Source organism: Eumetopias jubatus, unplaced genomic scaffold, assembly GCF_037043125.1.
Source record: "Eumetopias jubatus isolate StellerSeaLion01/CBP00866 unplaced genomic scaffold, mEumJub1_p1.0 scaffold_13, whole genome shotgun sequence".
In the NCBI taxonomy this organism is placed as follows: domain Eukaryota; kingdom Metazoa; phylum Chordata; class Mammalia; order Carnivora; family Otariidae; genus Eumetopias; species Eumetopias jubatus.
The window spans coordinates 45,923,176-45,941,328 of NW_028274819.1; the positions used below are offsets into that span (position 1 = coordinate 45,923,176).

Sequence of the window (18,153 nt, forward strand, 5' to 3'; positions counted from 1 at the left end):
TCTCCTTTTCTTTTGCAAACAGCAGCAGGTGTAGGGCCTCAGTCCTCGGACCCTGCCTCTCTTCTTGCCACAGACAGGTACTGTGTCAGGCCGGCTCTGGGCCTCCAACTTTGGGCACAGCCAGGACCTACACTCAAATTTCTCTGAACGAGGTTGGGGGTAGAGAACTTGATGTTTCCAGGTAGGAACCCCAACAGCACCCCAGGGAAGCAGGAAGGGAAGTAGGCTCGGGGCCCCCAGTACTTCACTCCTGCACACACCCCATGGCTGGGGCAGCTGGTCACCCAGTGCTGAGCAGACGTCTGCTCCCAGCTCACATCAGGGCAGATGGGGATGGCAGGCGCCACCACAGGGCCCTGACGAAGTCCTCACGGCCAGGGGATGTGCCAGGCCTGGCTGGGCCTCATGCAGGTGGCAGTAAGAGTAGAGAGACCTGAACTTCTAGACACTTCTAGGCCCCGCAACATTGAGAGGTTGGCATCTTCTTCTGGGTGGTGGTGGTGGTGGTGGGGTTAGCCCTGCTTCCTCGGTCGCCCTGCTGTCTGTACTCCTGTGGTCTGTTAGAGATACTTGCAGGAGGCCTAGACTCAGGAGGTCAAAGGCAAGTTGGGCCAACCATGTGCCATGGCAACAGAGCCTTCCCCACCCCCACCTCTTGTCTCAAACCTGTCACCTGGATTCCTGTGTCAGGATAGACGATGTGTGTGAGCCCGTGGCCTGGGCCTTGACACCCACGGGGGTCCCACTGGTACTGCTCTCTCTGGCTAGCCTCAGGCCTGCTCCCACGGGTGACCCAGGTCTGTGAAGATCGCATCCCTGGGAAGGCAAAATGCAAGTAAAATCGAGACTCCCCTCTCCCCATCAATCAAAGGGCTTTGTGGAAGCAGCCGGACACACAATGTCATACTTCTCCTCCAGGTTCTCCTTTCTGAGCCATGAGCTGATGCCAGCAAGACCTTCCTAAGCCCAAGACAAGCTCCACAGTCTGGAGTCCAGGCCAGAAGTCAGGGCCTTTATTTATTCTACGAATGCTTATTGAGGGTCCACTATGTGTCAAGCACTGTTCTACCTGTGGGGATGATATGCATGTTCAAAAGAAACAAAGATCCCTGTCTTCGAGGAGCTTATGTTCTAACAAGAGGGGAAACAAACAATACACATCCTCAGGAGGTGAATTACATAATATGGTCAGAGGTGGTAAATGCTCTGAAAACCTGTGTAGGCGGGTGAGGGGACGGACTGCAGTATTAAAGGCAGACCTCACTGGGAGGGAGACAGGGAACAAAGGCCTGAATAAAGGGTGGGGCCAGCTAGAGGGACACTAAAGGAGGGTGTTCTTGGCAGAGGGAAGAGCCAGTGCAAAGGCTCTAAGACAGAGCAGGCCTGGTGTTCAAGGAGGCCAGTGTGGCTGGGACACAGCAGATCAGAGAGAGCGAGGAGACAGCAGGTCAGACTATCCAGACCATCCAGAGCCGTCTGAGTCTGCCGTATGCATGGGCTTTTACCCTGAGCCAGCTGGGAAGCCATTGGAAAGTTCTGAGCAGAGGACAGATCTAAGTTCTGAAAGGATTACTCTAGCTGTTGTGTTGCAAATGGGTTGAGGGGAGCAAGGTAGCACCTGGGGGCCACGTAGGAGACCACTGCAGTAGCTCCAGAAGAGAGGACAGTGGCTGGGGCTGGGGCGGTAGCATGGGGGTGGTGACAAGTGGACAGGTTCTAGCTGTGCTTGGTTGGGATTCACCGCTGGCGTGGGCGTGGGGCCAAGGGAAAGAGTTGTCAAGAATGACTCCAAGGCTCTGGACTGAGCAATGGGAAGGATGGAATCGCCGTTTCCTGAAACTGTGAAGGCCAAGGGTAGAGTCTGTTTCAGGGGAAGATTAAGAGCAGGAGGTGGATACTTGGGCTGGAGACTTGGTAGAATCTGAGCGGAGATGTCAAGTAGGCAGCCAGAGAAGAGCTAGAGCCCCCCTCCTTCTTTGCTGAGACTCAGGAATTCACTAAACCAAGCCAAAGTCTTGCTGGCAGGTGGCAGGAGGAAAGGGGCACCCACAGCAGAGGCTGTGGTGTCTGAAGGGAGGCGACCAGTTACCTTCAGGAGGGCCGGGAGATCAGAAAAGGACAGAAAAATAGATGGCACCACGCAGTGTGAGTTGAGACTTTTGTGTAGTGGCCAACCCAAAATGTCCTGTGGGGTATGCTGATCTAGAATGATCTAGAATGCCCACGAAAGTCTTCCCTACTGCGCAAAACCAGGAAGGTGCCATCTAGAGCTCAGCAGGAGAGTTCTTGCTGCCCTGAGAGCCCTATCGGGCATGTTCCCCGATTCTACTGCCACAAAACACTAAGTCAGAGGCATCCATTTCTAGAAGGGACTTGCCCAAGGCCACTGAGTCCGTACACAGTGCCGGAGTCAAAGCTGGGTCTGTGGCCAGGTCCAGGACCTTCCCATGGGCCGAGGCTCCCCTGAGAGCAGCGTCCGACTCCTGGCCGGGGCCTGGTGATGCTCTGTTCTTTGACAGCTGAAGATGCTGCTCTAGATCACCTCCCTGCTCTAGATCAATTCCTTTAATGTCAAGGTTCCCCTCAAAGTGGCCGCGAGGAGGTGAAGAGCTAACGAGGACCTGCACACGAGGGGCTCGGTCCCATGCCCAGCACAGGGGTGGGGACACACTCGGTCAGTGACAGACGGCCCCAGAGCCGTCCAAGCAGCAGTCACTTCTTTTCCTTATTTTAGGGATTAAAGAAAAAGCTATAAAAGTGAACAAGTTATGGAAATAAAGAACAGCCCCCTCGCTCTGCGTGACCCACTTACTCTACTTAATATTCAGGGTGCACGGAGATTGGTTTCTCCAGCTGGATTACTTCTTTAGGATAAGTTCCCTGGGGTAGGATTACTGCACTGAGAGGTCAGAGAGCCCTTTTATGGGTCTTTATAACTGTTGCCATATTGCTTTCCAGAAAAGATTGTCCCCATTTACTTTTTACCTCTTTTTTTTTTTTTCTTACGATCTACTTTGCTTTTTCTTTACTGATTCAGTAGGTAGGAGATAATGAATTCACATTCCCTCGAATGTAATTGTTATAAATGTTCGCTTTTTCTTTTTAGCATTTACTTGTTTAATTTGCTTCAGTGAGAAGTGTCTATTCATAGCCTTTGCACATTTATCATTGGGGGGTTGGGTCAACAAACATGAGTTGATCACTGACACTGTCAGATGCCTGGGAACACCTCGTTTGCATGAACTATTTCAGGCCATAGCAATGAACTTCTTTATGAGCACATCTAATTCACATTTCCCCCCAGTCTGCCTGTCTACTGAATATTTTCATTTGTACTGTTATACATTAAGTTTTTAAAATGTATACTGTCAGATTTGCATCATGTGAATCCTACATATTTTTTTCCGTCAGAGGTTTTAAAGCTTAGAAAGTTACAACCCCATGATCTAATCCATAGTTAATTCTATTTAATATTTAGTTCTATTATTCTACTTTTGAAAGTCTTTAATCCACTGTTTCTGGATTAAAGAATATTCTACCAGACACTTAGGTAGAATGTGACATGCGAAACAAAACAAAACAAAAACCCCACCCCAAACAAAACAAAAAACTCATTTCAAATAGATATGGGAAAGCCCACCTCAGCAAAGTTAATTAAGCTTCTTTACTGGAGGGTCCCTCAGAGACTTTTACCATGCCAGTAAGTCTTGTGGATCTCCAAGGTTTGGGAGGACCAGCATTATTCCTATAAAGCATTTCTTAAACTTTGCGCCTATGGAGCTCCTCATTCGCAGAGCTCCTCATCCACAAAGCCCCTCTTGGAGCTAGTTTTCCCTTGCCATGCTTTGGAAAATGTTGCTTTAACCCAACTTCAAATCAGAACATCAAAACAAAACTATAAGCTCCAATATGGTAATGAGGACTTTTGTCTATTTCACCCCCTGCTATATTCCCAGCAAACCATAGACACTCAGTAAATATTAGTTAAGTAAATAAATGAGTGTATGTACAAATAAAGCAAATCAAACCCAGTACAAAACACCGAGATACGTTCCAAGAAGCAGGGAGGGGCAGGGACTTTGTGTGGTTCACTGATGCATCCCTAGGACCTGGAATATGTCTAGGGTATGGTGTGTGTTCAACAAATACTTGAACAAATGAATAAATAAAGGAATGAATCACTTGCCCAACTGAGCTCCTGACTTCAGTCCCTAACACCCTTCCTTTTATGGAAGAGAAAGACTATCTCACCTGGGTAAGAGTACATGACCCTAGGCAGCTCGGGAGGCAGTTCCAGGAGCCAGCAGGTAAGCGCAGAGGCCCAGGGCCCCAGAAATGCCCCTCAGGAGAGGCTCATCCCAGCGTCAGAAGCCCAGCTGCATCCAGCCTGGCGATGTCAGGCATCCCAACCCAGGGAAGTTGAGGACCAGACTTCCTTGGAGCTGTCCAGACTAGCCAGGCGAGACTCTGCATCCTTCCTGTAAGAGGAAGCCAGCCTGGAATTGGGTCAGAGCCTGCCATGGGTTCTGTCCTCCGAATGGCCCTGTGGGCAGAGCCTTGCAGCCTAAGACACTGAGTGACTTGAGCCTTTGGGGGCAGGGGAGGCCTCTTAGGATCACAAATGGCTCTCCATCTGGATAAGCACAACTTCCACGTTCGCTGCCATTCTGAAACCAACGTCTGGTCCTCTTCCCTTACAGCTCCCACTCAGCTGGACCAGCATAAGGCCTGTGAGAGCGACCTTTGTTACAGAGGAACCTAAGTTAGTGAACAGTTCCTAAGGAGAGCTCTCCGACAGGTCCACGGCTTAGGTGGGGGTCAGGGTGGGGGAATGAGAACAGGAGCTGTTAGGACAGTCTGTTTCTCACAGCTCAGGTGACACTGACCCTCACCCAGCTTTGCCCAGAATCTACACAGAAGAGGTACCATGAGTTTTCAAGAAAGAGACCCCAAAGCCTGGCCCAGGAGCATCGGTGACCTTTTCCAAATATTACCCCTGGGTAATATTTCCTTTCAGAGGTGCCCAGCGCAGCCCCAGAGCGTCCCATGTCACCACGAGTGCAGGCCCCACCAGCAGTTTAGGGAAGACTGTTCCCCTAAACCAGCCCCCGTGTCTGAGGTTGGAGCAGCTTCCATGGCAAAGAAGAGAGGAAACAATGCGCTTTATAAAGAACCATATTTATTTTCATTTACAGCATCAAATACCATAAATAAAGCTAAACATCATTTGCTGTGTGCAAAATACAGGGTCCCGTGTGGCACTGTAAAGGACTATCAGAGGTCGCAGACATGCGTTGCGAGGAGATGGGGGGGGCTAGCTCAAGAGAAGGCTGAGAGGGAAGGAGGGCCCTCTCTGGTTGACATTCTATAAAGGGAGGGAGACGCTGCAAGAGAAACAAGACAAGAGCGATGACTTTGTACTGGCTGGACTCTGCACCAGTGCCGTGAGCAACGCAGCATGCAGGGCTGTGCGGACAGGCCGGGAGGTCAGCATGGCTCCGGGCCACATGCGGGACAGACGCCACCTTCTGCCCGAGACCCCGAGGCCCGGCGCCCAGCAGCTCCACCGGACTCGGCACGGCGCTCCTCTCTCTAAAAGCACTTTGACCGTCCTGCTGCTCCAAGTAATGAGTCAGCGGGCACATGTCGTCTGAGCAGAGCCACGGAGGCATGGACACCAGGCCCGGGCTGAGCGCAGTCATGTCTCACAGCCACCCCCGGCCTGGGACAATGATTGCTCCAGTGGAAGCTTCTGCATCATCTGGGGCATTATGAGCCAAGAACAGTAAGAAGAGCCACAGCAAAGCCCTTGTGTCTAAAGTAAAGGCTGTGGTAGAGAAAGGATTTGCCAGGAACACTGTGATTGTGTGTTCAAAACACAAAGCATGGGTCAAGCCTGTGATGAAGGCTGGGAGCATTTTTTCTTTTTAAACCCTTCCCAAAAGAGTCCCCCATGGTTTTGATCAATAATCTTTATACTAGAATCAATTTAAGAACTCTTTGTTTGCATGTACTTTTTCAGCAGCTACTCGACCCAAGTTCTTTTGCAAGGTGACAGAGCCCTCTCTGGTGTTCTGTCTCACCACTGGGGGAACCGTCCCAGGAAGGTAAGCGGTTTCGCAAGGGCAAAGGTATGCATGCAGGCTGCACGGGGAGCCGCAGGGAGGCAGGGCATGCAACCGGTGTAGACCTGGCGGCCGGCTCAGAGGTAAGTAGAGTCAAACATGGCTTTCGAGCGGAACACCACCCCACATTGCTAAACCCCATGCCATGGAATGAGTCCGTTAGTATGCAAGACGCTCGCAGTTAGCACAACCAGGACCACGGTGCGGAGGATGGGGCGCGGAGAGCACGTTAGGCATTAGTACCTCTCTCTGAAAATTGGCAAGAAAACCAGTCACCTCCGAGCAGAAGTGTGTCAGCCAAGAAGTGGGTGTAGCACTGGAAGGCTGAAATGAACTGGTAGCCACAGTGTAAGGTTGGAAAGAGAGAGACAGAAAGGAGAATTTAGTTCGGGGCGGGGGCGGGGCGGGGGAGGAAAAAAGACTGATAACACAAAAGGCACTGGAGTTGAAGATGAGGCCACCGTTGATAAAAGGGGAACTTCCCCGAACAAATCACTGCTTGCTTGGGACAGATAAACCTTTCTGGTAGTGACCGCCTACTCACGTACAAGAGTGGATGCGGGTAGTTGGCCTAGGCCAAAGCCCTCCCCTTGGAGAGACACGCGTCCTCAGGACCCCCTGCCCCCCCACCCCGATATCTCTTTTCCCCAGTTTCACTCCCGTGTCCCACACTCATTCTTGAATATGCTGTGGAGGCCAAGGGGCGTCTCCCTCCTGGGATCCACCATGCATTTCGGTTCTGCCCACCAGGAAGGTTCACAGCCTCAAAACATACAAACATCTCAGGCTTCTGACAGGCACACCCTGTCTCCCCAGAATAATTCAAACCAGTCTCTTTATGGCCATAAACGACGTTCTCCGAGAGTCTAACTCTGGCTTCATGGAGCGCTCCACAAAGCTTCTCAGCCCACCCTGAGCTGAAGACAGGAGCAGTGACATGGCTGTGCATGTGTTCACGTCATGACCTCAAGAATTTCCTTTTAGAATCAAACATAGCATGAATCCAGGGCTCCTCCCACCACGCTGAATATTAAAATTCCAGCAAAAATTTGGAAAAACCCAACGCAAGTCATCAGACTGAGAACGGTTCCAACGAGGACAGAGGTGTCAGTTCCCATGGGCTGGGCCACACAGCCCGGCCCCTCTTTTCTCTAAGGACTTCAAGAAGGGTTTGTAGAAATGCCTCTCCCCTTCGTCCTGCCCTATAGAAACTTGTCATCTCCAAGCTCTTGAGCGCCCTGGCTCTTAACGCACCCCGGGTTCCATCTTCCCTTAATCTAGAGGAGATCTCTAGTGTCACAAGTGCACACAGCCATCTCCGGCCTGGCAGCTCTAGATATCCTGAGCATGTTGGAAGGCCTCTGCCTTGTTCAAGCAGACCCAGCAGTGGCACACGTCCGGGCAGAGCAGGGTGCGGGAAGCGGAGGCCTCCCCCAGAAGCCCAGAGTGAAGAACACAGGTAGGCCCAAGGCCTGTTTTTGCCCTTAATAGGGCATATTTCTTTTGTATCAGTCAAGAAACAGCTTCCAATCTCTGCCTCCCCTGCCAGTCAAGACACAGGAGGTCAGACTCAGACACATTCCTTTGCTAGGACAGCGTGAAAACAAATGGTTTTTGACTGCTCTGACCAACATGCATGGCAGCTGAGGGGCTAAGCAGCCAGGATGTCTGTAAGCAGAGCTCCTCGGGTAGGTCACGCTTCCCAGAAATCCTATACCCTGAGGTGCTAACAAACGGCCTCAGTCCCAAAGCATGTGATACGAGAGGGCAGATTCTTCCCTCAGCCTGACCGTTATGGACCCTGAGTGGCCTTGGCTCAGTCTGCAGCCTGGGCTGAGGACCGGATGGGGGGCCCCAGGCGGGGGGATGGGCACAGCTCCTCTCCTGCAATGCAACAGCTCACCAGAGCTCTGCTCGGCCAGGGGCCACGGGGCCTCGCAGGCACTGCTCGTTAATGGGAAGGGACAGTGTATGTTTGTAGCAATCTGCAGGAAACCCCACGGTCATTTGGCTGGTGATGAGGGGAAAAATCTTTAAGCTACTAATTTTACATCAAAACAAGGGTGCAAAACAGTCCCCTTCCCTGTGGGAGGGCAGATCACAGCCGACTACATACTGCCGTGTGTCTCCGTATGGTTTAATTCTACTCTGATCGACTCTTTTCTTCTAAACTGCTGATGCTTTCGTGGTGCCAAAACACTGTCCCCTGTGGACAAGTGGCATCAGGGTACACACAGCAAAAGGCACTGGTCAGGAGGTGGCACACTCGCTTCTGTTTCTATAAAAAGCCCAAATCATTAGTGTCATGGGCAGCGACCATGACCACGGACCACACTGTGGAAGGGATTCGTGACACCAGTTACAAACTTCAAACCGTGTTTAGAAAAACTGACACTCATAGGGAAAAAAAATGCTTTCTCTTGGCTTATTAAAAGTTTTAAAAATTGAAATGTAAACCTAGAACTATGGCTCGCTTTGGTATAAAAGAAGTACAAAGCTATAAAAAACATCCTTCATGTCGTCTGGCCCTGGCACCAGGAGCAGATGTCCACCCTGACAGAGTCAGGTGCGGGTGGCCAGTGTGAAACTCTTTGGCTTTGAGCGAATTGGCGAGAGAATGCTAGGCTTCCCGGCCAGACCCTTGGCTAACTGCCAACACGCTGCCGTCTAAACTGGAAATGTGAGGGCACTTTGGGGTGGTTGGCATTTCAGTGGAGCTTCACCGGGAAGCATCTGAGCACCCAGTTGCGGATGGTCTCCAAGGACTCCTCAGACTCCCGGTACATGGAAGCCAGGACCTCAGAGAACACCCAGAGGAGGGGCAGCCCGAGGCTCAGGAGCTCGTAAGTGTAGCAGTAGTTATAAGCATTGTCCCTGAAATGCAGTCCGGCTGCACGCAGGAGTCCCCGAATCCAGTTAAGCAGGCTCCGGGGAACGTGAAGCAGGCCCCAGGGCAGCACGAGGGGCCAGCTTAGCGCCTTCCTAAAGAAGGAACTGGTGATACCTGGAGGGCTGCCTTCGGGCGTGCCAATAGCAGCAACTGCGCAAGAACTTTCCACGGGAGTGTCTCGCCGAGGGGCCTCTGGCTCTTTCCACGGTCCCTCCTCCTAAGAGAGGGAGCAGAGGAAGGGCATTTAGTCCATGATTCTCACAGAGCACCCTCCGAGGAAGCAGATGAAGAGAGCCAACACAAACGGACCGTGGCAGACCCTGCATTTTGCAACCAGCCCCCCAAATAATAGCCCCTGTGCACTGCTGAAGGGGGATTGAATATGGGCATCGCTTTTCTGGGGCCAACGTGACCACAGGGTTCACAGACCTTCAAAACACACGTCCTTAAAAAACAACAACAACAACAACGCACGTATGTCCTTTGACTCAGAAATTCTATTTCTAATGATCTGTCCTCAGGAAATAATTTGAAACAGGGACCAAGATGTGCATACAAAGATGCTGGCTGTGAAAATAGTTGTAAGGTAAAAACAGGACACAGCATAAACATTCAGCAACATGGGACTTGTTAAATAAATTATTAATCATCTTTTATAGGCATCAAAAATGATGCTCCAAAAGAATTTTTAATGTTATGGGGAACGGTTCTTGGTATACTGCCAGTAAACAAAAAGAAGGATATGAAAGTGTAATTACTGAATTCCAACTAGGTAAAAAGACATTCACATAGGGCAATGTCACAAAATGTTAGTTATGGGTTTCTCAGAATAGGGTGGTGATGATTTAACTTTCCTTCTTTACATACTTCATTTACCCATTTTTCTACATTAAGCCTCTATGATTCATATAACCTGAAAAGAGCTGTATGGTGTGGGTCCTTGCTGGAGGGGGTGGTTAATCAAGCGGCAGAGAAGGTGTGTGCTAAGAGCTGCGGGAAGAACGCTATCACCAACCGTCCATACGTTCAGCAGCCTGTCACTTTGTTGACATACAAGAGACTGGGGTGGGGGGCGGAATGAGGGAAAGGTAGGCTCCCCAAGAGGCATCCCTGCAAACAACACTGTGGTCACTTGGGACCCAGGCGTGGGGGACCCTGTGGTTTCCACATGGCTGGGACTTTAGTCCCAGCCCTGGGACGCAGGAAGGCCCTTCTCAGGAGAAGCCAGCACTGCCGCTCACCAGGCAGCTGGCCTCCAGAATGGGATAAACCTAGAGGCTGGCACAACAGGCTAAGGCAGAGAGACCCTCCACGCCACACGCACAGTACGGACTCTCGGCTTTACCTGTGGGTCTCAGCCCCTCCAGGGCCGGAAATTCTGGCCTCACTTGGAGGGACCTTTGAAAACGGTCTCCGATCCAGGGGCCGTCCCTGTTTCAACAGCACTTTCAGGAGGAAAGCATACCTCTCTTTGTTGCTTCAGCTCTGCTCGTCTCTTCCTTTGCTGACTGTTGGTCTTACAGTGAATGAAATGAGGCTTGCAGAAAAACTTGCCTGTAAAAAGAAACACGTGCACACTTGCATGCATGGGTTTTCTCCTGTAAATTAGGGTCACAGCAGATACAAGCCAACTTCTGCCCCTGTCTAGGTCAGGGAATGCCAATATTGGGAGTAAGCCCAGGAGGCCTCAAACTTGCTTTCTGTCACCTGTCTTAAAGAAGCCACACTCAGACGAGGTAGCAGGACCCTTTGTTGCCTCAGAGGCAGGCTGTAGCAATCGAGGGGGCGGGATGCCGGGGTTGGGGCTGAAGCCCTCAGATAATCCCTAAGCCAAACCGAGGCCAAGTCCCTTCCCAAGGCCAGCTGCCAGGCTGCAGAATGGACAGCTCTGAATATCAGCACTGTTTCCAGTTTGCGGTCCTTCCTGGGGCCCCTGGGGGTGGGAAAGGCTCAGAACAAATGGTAGCAGTGATGGAGAGAAGACCCAGGTGAAGTCTGCCCTGGGCCCCTGGCCATGGCCCAGGACCACTGGGCACCTTCCAGAAAAGCCTTCTTCATTCACTGTTACTAAAGTAACCTCAGGAACAATGGTACAACATGAAAAACTTATCCAGGACTCACAATAGAGCAGGCACTACTCTGAATGCTTCCCGTGAATTAATTCACACGAACAACCTTGCCACAACCTTATGAGCTAAGAACTATTATTATCCTCATTTTACAGATGACATAACGGAGGGACCAAGAGGTTAGGTAACAGGCCCAAGGTTACAGGGCTAGTTAATGGTTCATTCTGTCAGGCTGCTTCTCAGAGGGGAGGCTGCTATTATGACCACTTTTGTAAGACACACTTTGTAAATAAAAACATTAATACATCATCATTTATCGAACCCTTGTTACAAGCCAGGTGTGGTGACAAGCGTGGTATTAGGTCGCCAGGTGTGATTTCCTTGCCCACACGGGGCCATGGAAGGTGGGGATGCTGGCGAGGACACGTATGTAAAGCACTCGGCACACAGCAGGTGCTGCTGCTGCTGATATACAGCAGGCGCTCACCGCCTCCCCGGGCCCGCCGGAGGTGGCCTCTCTCTCCAGCAGGATCTCCCAGCTCCCAGAACAGCTCTCCCGGGGATGCCACAGTCCCTGGGAAGCGGTGGGGTGCCCCAGAGCCTCCAGAGGACAGGAGCCCAGACCGGAGACCCTGGCGCTGTCCCCGGCTGCTGGGAGTTACCTTCGTCACTGTCGAAGGCATAGGCGGCCAGGCGCAGGGTGGTGGCGCAGATGCTGCAGCGGAAACACTCTCGGTGGAAGAAGTGGCCCTCGGCGCTCAGCCGCTCCATCACGTACACGCGCTTCTTGCAGAAGTGACAGGTGTCGCTGCCGCCCAGGCTCAGGGGGAACACCTTCCGCATGGATTCCTGGGGGGCACAGGGCAGCAGGAGAGAAGCGCCGCGCGTCAGGGCTGACCCCGCATCTCGCGGTGCGAGGCCGAGACTCTTGGAAAATCTTGACCTCGATCATGGGGACCTCGTGGGCTCCTGTCTGCTGCCCATGGCACTGCAGGCACGGCAGCCGAGACTGAGCGGTGGGAGGATACGCCCCCAGCACAGACCCCAACGACCCCACCCCGCACGGGCTCCCAGGCAGGCCAGGTGGCGACAGGGGAGGCCCAGGAGGGGCTCCTCCCGAGGCCGGCCGCTCCAGTTTGGGGGCGGGAGTGGCGTCTCTCTGTCTGACACAGTGGGCATCCCTCACCAACGTGCCTGCCCAGCAACGCTGGCTCCTGCCAGAATCTGCCCGCCTCTAGGGTGAGGTCCCCGAAAGAATATTTTCCACACCCCTGTCCCCCCTGCAGTGACTTAGGCCAGGCAAGGAAAGCCTGTGGCAGCCAAACTGTTGAAGAGTACTGCAGGACAGGGACAGGCTGTGTCCTCTAGCCCCCGGGGCTGCCAGGCAAATTCCTAAATGCAAGGGAGGAGGATGAGGGCCAGGCAGCGGTGCGCCTGGGGGATTCTAGGGCTGGGGGGACATGTCAAAAGGAAAGCAAAAGAATGTCCAGTCAGATGGCCGGTGACCGCAGCAGGCAGCCTTGTTTGGAGAAGGGAGAATTCAGCGGGAAGAGTATCTCTCTGTTACTGGATCCTCTGTCCAGTGCAAAAGGGCTACTTGGGCGGGACGCCAAATGCTGAGGGTAAGGGGTGGCCTGCCTGGCCTTTTCACTGAGCTCACCAGACAGCAGGGGACAGGCTCTGCCTTGTGAAATGACCTATGGGGAGCCAAGTGAGGTTTGTCGGCCAGAAAACGCAGCCCTCCAACCTTGGCACCGGTCTACCCCACTGTCACGCCTCCTGTCCATGAGAAGGGGGCCTCGCGTGGACCAGGCCATCCTCCCTGGGAGACCAGAGCCAGTGTCTGCGGGTGAAGGCTGAGGGGCGTGCGTCCTTACCAGGTCTGGAGAGGTGGCCTGGGTCTTAGGTCTGTGATCATTCATGTACAGATTGACCAGGACTTCAGCTGCAGCCCCTATTCCGCTGGACACTTTCCCTACCGTCAGCTACCCAAGAGCAGAGGTAGAGGAGGCAGAGACAAAGATAGAGGCCAGTTAGCACTGAGAAGGAAAGCGCAAACAGGCTGGAGGTGGGACAGGGCTCCACACCCACATGCAAACAGCGCCCGACGTCCCAGGAGAGGCAAAACCAGCCTGGAGAGGGCAGCGGGCACTCTGGAGACAGACAGGACAGAAATGGAACGCTGGGGCCCGGGGTGAGCCAGGTGACTTGTAGAACTAGCTCCGTCGGCATGCAAGGCCTTCAGGACTCGTCGAGTTTCTTGGTTCACAGATGGGGTAAATGAATCCCGGAGACAGGAAGGGAGCTATCCCAGGCCACTTAGCAAATACGTGTGAGATTCAGAGCTCTTCTCAGGTCTCCTGAGCCCCAGCCCAGATGCCCTCACACCCTAAGGAGCCAGGACCTCACGGACAGACAGCTGAACGGCAGCCACCCTCCCATAGAGATCCCTCCTCTTTGGAGGGCTGTGAGATGCTGCTTCACCTGCTTCGTGAGCAGTACCTGCCCCCCGGACTGGAATGAAGGGTTGGATCCCAGCTCCACCATGAACCAGTTCTGAGACTGGGCACAAAACTCTCAACTTCTGAGCTCAGTTTCCTTGTTTAGTAGGATGGGGGAGATCGTGCCTGCCTCATGGTTGTGTGGTAAGAACTGAGGGAGAGAATGGGTGTTCAAGTGCCTGGCGCTTGGCGGGGCTAGGCCAGGATGAACTAGACTCCTCCCTCCCTGTTTCCCGAGTACAGCCGGTCCCAGCCTGCCTTGCGGCCTCCACACCCCTGGGGTGTGATGGTGGTGTCTGACCTGAGTGCCCCCCAGACCTACAGAAGCAGTGACTAGAACAGGAGTGAGGAGGCAACAGGATGGCACTCCACCACATGCACCAGGCTGCAGTGCCCAGAGGCCCCAGGCTGATGCTGGCAAGTCAGCTCCATGGGGGCCCTGGACACCACTGCCTGGCAGGTGCACAGGTGCCTGTGCTCTGGAGGGCATGACGTCCACCCCCAACCTGTGAGTGTCCGGTTCCCCATCCACGTGTCTGGGAGCTGGGGCAGGGGTGGAGCTGACAGCCCACGCAGACATGGCACAATCACCCAGATACCCCCACAAATCCCACCTAGCTCCCCCTTTCCCACCAGCTATGAAAGCTACCCTGGGAACACTGCAGTCTCCTCTTCAGGGAGGCACACACCACAGGAAGGGATTCTGTAAGCAGCTTCTGGTCCCAGGATCTGGGAAGAAGGCAGGCTCCAGACCCTGCCCAGCCTCAGAATCTAGCTTCTGGGAGGTGCAGCCAGAGAGAACAGTGGCATAGGTGGATGGGTGTGGTTGAAGGAACACCCTCAATCTAAACCCAGGACTCCTGGGAGGTCACATCTAATCTGCTATGAAAGCCTCAGCTATAAAGCAGGAAGTTCGGGGGACGGCAAAGCGAATGGCAGTGGTTCCCCAGCTCCCGGTAGCAGAGCCCAGCCTCAGAAGCTGGGACCAGCCTCCAGGATTCCAGCAAGAGCACAGCTGCTGCAAGGTCGCCAGGCAGGCTGGGGAGAACAACAAGACCCAGGAGCCCTCTGCTCCCTTTCTCATTAAGAAAGCCCTCACACTCACAGCCACTTTGCAACAGTCACTTCGACCACATGCAGGGCTCTTGGGGACTGTAGCAGGCCATGGGCCTGCCAGGTAGGGGGTCTGAGCCCACGGCTCAGACAGATGGGAGCCCCTCAGAATTTACAAAGCCTGTCCCTTCCCAGGAGCAGCGACCCCACCAGTTACCCCAGACCCACTTCACCTCCCGAGCTGGCCCAGCCTGGGAGAGATCAGCTTTCTGCTTCCAAGCACACTCTCTGCCATTTACAGGATGTCACAAATAAATGCCCAGAACCTTGGCTCCTGTTTCTAAGAAAGGTTCAGGTGCAGTGGCTCAGAACAACAAGCCATTGTTTGCCTGATGTTCCATCCCCCACTGGGAACTGCCCCCCCCCACCCCTGCCCACACACACACACAGGCCCCTCAGGAAGGGGCTGAAGAATACCAAGTACTTCTTGGGTTTATACCAAATCCAAGGGGGAGAGAAGACAGAGGTCAGATTTACCTCCCTGCCCACACTGCCCTTGTGTGGCTGTCTCCAGTGGCCCCGTGTGTGAACTGGCTCTGGGGCGCCCTCCCAGAAAAAACTCCATGGTGATGCCATGATACCCACGTGCAATTATCGCCTCCCTTGAGTTAGCTGGGATTGAGACTATACTTTTCAAGGCTTTAAATACAAGTCCTTAATGCGACCTTATTAACCACTTAGCTAATAAGCACTTTGTGCTGCTGAGCTTTTTGTGCAATCCTGACTTAAGGAGCAATTACAGAAGCACGCCAAGGGCTAGAAGGTAGCTGGCAGGTGTCGCTAGACCCATCTATGTGCACATGGGCCTGCTCAGTTGCCCTGCCAGGACAGAGCACTGTCCAGGTCACCCAGCCAGGTGATCTAGGATGAAGACAAGACTTGGTCTTTCAGAATGGGCCAGAAACTCCAGAAACTGCAGAAACTGCAACTCCCAGTTGCAGTCACAGCCCCAGCCCATTGCCACGGCTTTCCTAAGAATAACGAAAGCACCCTTAAGGAGAGCAGCACTGGGTCTCCCACACGCCCTTTCCAACCTGATAGAAACCAACCCAGAGTCACCACTGGCCAACCAAGAGGTGGACTGGACTTCCTGGAGAGGTCACAAGGAGACCCAGTGATGGAGAACTCATCTCAAGAGGTGAGGGGGGGGCCCCCTGAAGCCCACCCCAAAGACCAGTGTGGAGGCAGACATTGCCCTGAGGATTATGGGTTCTCTTCTGCTTCTTGTCAATAGGATGCCTTATTGGCTCCAGCAGAGCGAGGACATGACCAGCCAGATGAATGCTAGCTCACTACTCCCCAAACTACCAGTGGTAAATGACCAGGTTTTGCTTAAAAAAAAATAAATCTCTAGTCTGTTGTGACCTAGTATTTCTGGACATAATAAATGTGAATTACTGGAAATAGGACCACACACTTGGATGTGTGGCAATATCAGATTGCTCACAAGTGTCTAATGCTCACTCTCACTCGCCATGCTCATTGGGTCACAGACCAGTACCTGCCCATGGACCACACTTTGAGCAGCACTGCTCTAGCCAACCAAGCTCCTGGGATCCTAAGACAGAGATCAATTTGTAGAGAAACTTCCAGAAAACTCATTCTGGTATTGACCTCAGAGTGAGAGCCAGGGTTTCTCAGCAAGGAGACTCATGCACTAAAAGGTCGGCCATATATGTTCCTGCAGAGGGCTGGTCAAGAGCAGAATTGATAATTTGGGAGAGTTTGTGCAAACAAAAAGATTTGGCCAAAAATGATCACATCCCAGTCACTAGTTTTTAAAGAACTGGTTATTCTGGAGGGCTATGGGGCTGCTTTTGCAGACCTTTACGTATCTTGCAATATTCTTATAATTTTGAAGAAGGTTTCTTACTACCCTCTTCCCCCTTTTGAATTCTAATTATTTTTCAGTTAATTAGAACAAGCTGGAATGGCTGGACATTTCTGGTGTGCCATTATTTCACCTTACATTAGATTAATCTCACATACACCATTTCCCTTCTGTGAGCCTCAGCTTCCTCATCTGTAAAATGGGGAGACTACTGCCACCCTTGCAGGGCTACAAAAAAAGGGGCACCATAGAATCCAGGCCACACCTCACATGGTGTGGGGCCCCCAGGAAGCACTTTGCATGGAATTAATGAGTCCAAAACACTGCCATTGGCTTGGCTTTACATTTCCATGTTCTAGAACTTCTTTTTTCCTTTCTTAGATGGTCTTCACTCTGGGAAACTCTAGGTCACTTGGGTTCTATCCTCTGCATGAGTAAGAATGGTATGGCCTACCCAGAATGAGCACACTGGCTTCTCTTCGATGAGTCAACCCAGATTCAAACATGGTAGCATAACTGTTGTCCCTCCCCAGCATCATCCCCAGAGGCTGCAGAAGATGGCTGGACTCCCACAAGGAGGCATGTCTGAGGCAATCCTGGCACTCTGAGCTCAGAACATGACTGTCAGTCCGCAGCTGCATGTTGGAGCCTTTCTCACCCAGCTCCCTTCTGGTCTGCACTCCCTGATGTCTGACTGTGTCCTTACTCATCTCCATGCTCCTGGCACAGGGCGTTTGCTCTGAATGAAGGAGGAAGCAGGTTCCTGGGCCCCTCTGTGTCCAAACATTGCTAACTTCCCCCCTCGGGCCTGGAACTCAGCCAAGAATACCAGGTGCCCAGGCTGTGCTTCACCATGGAGCTGGGCCACCTGAGGCCACCTGGCCTGCTGTGAGCATCATGAAGCCCACAAGGCTCAGGCAGGGTAAGGGCAGAGGTTCTAGGACCTCAAAGCTGAGGACTCGCAGGAAGGGGAGGTTTCGACAGGCAGGGCCTGAGGAGGTCTCCTGCGCCCACTGGGACCAACATTCCCCTCTGAGGAGTGCCTGGGGGAGAAACATCATAGGACAGGCTATGGGCCTGGGTGTCCAGTGGTATGCTCAGGGCAAGAGCAAGAGAGGGCAAGAACTGAAACCACCTTGTTTGAGGGGGTCCGGAAATGACATGCTCAGATTTGAGACTCGGGCAGGCCTTTGAGGCTATGACCTCCCCATGGGTGCCCACGTCTGCACCTGCATCCCCTGGCGCCAGGCACTGTGCTGTGATCATAGGCTCAGAGCCTTGCGAGGTGGGTCTCATAATCCCCCTTCGCAGATGGGGCAGCTGAGGTTCAGAGAGGCTCTAACTCACCTGAGGCCGCACTGTTCTTAAGTGGCTGGGATGGAAATGGAAACCTGAAGGTGACTTCTTTGCCTTGAGAAAGAGAGGAATCAACATGCATTTCAGGTAAGTGAGATTTCTTCTGGAATTCTCCTCTGCTGGGGAGAGAGCACATTTACTGGACACTTTAGGCATTCTACCTTTGCCAGCTCACTGCAACATTCCTCGCACTATCAGGGCTAGCTGCTGTCACCTCCGGTCTATAATTGGGGGACCGAGGTGCTGGGAAGTCCACCAACTCCTGCAA

General features: G+C 52.8%; 1 protein-coding gene across 5 annotated transcripts in view; it reads right to left on the reverse strand.

The window, feature by feature from the left end:
- Positions 1–18,153, reverse strand: part of MICAL2 (microtubule associated monooxygenase, calponin and LIM domain containing 2) — a 221,529-nt gene that overhangs the window by 72,334 nt on the left and 131,042 nt on the right. The window contains exons 18-24 of one of the 5 annotated variants that reach the window (XM_028116801.2): positions 17,877–17,939; positions 12,962–13,069; positions 11,747–11,933; positions 10,481–10,569; positions 9,130–9,232; positions 6,402–6,459; positions 5,163–5,384 (exon numbers count right to left, since the gene is read on the reverse strand). In XM_028116801.2, the coding sequence (XP_027972602.1) occupies positions 6,419–6,459; positions 9,130–9,232; positions 10,481–10,569; positions 11,747–11,933; positions 12,962–13,069; positions 17,877–17,939 (591 nt within the window). In that variant the 3' untranslated portion in view covers positions 5,163–5,384; positions 6,402–6,418. Of the gene's footprint in view, positions 1–5,162; positions 6,460–9,129; positions 9,233–10,480; positions 10,570–11,746; positions 11,934–12,961; positions 13,070–17,876; positions 17,940–18,153 lie in introns of those variants that run through there. The other 4 variants (XM_028116800.2, XM_088018025.1, XM_028116796.2 and 1 more) reach the window with 4 other exon arrangements.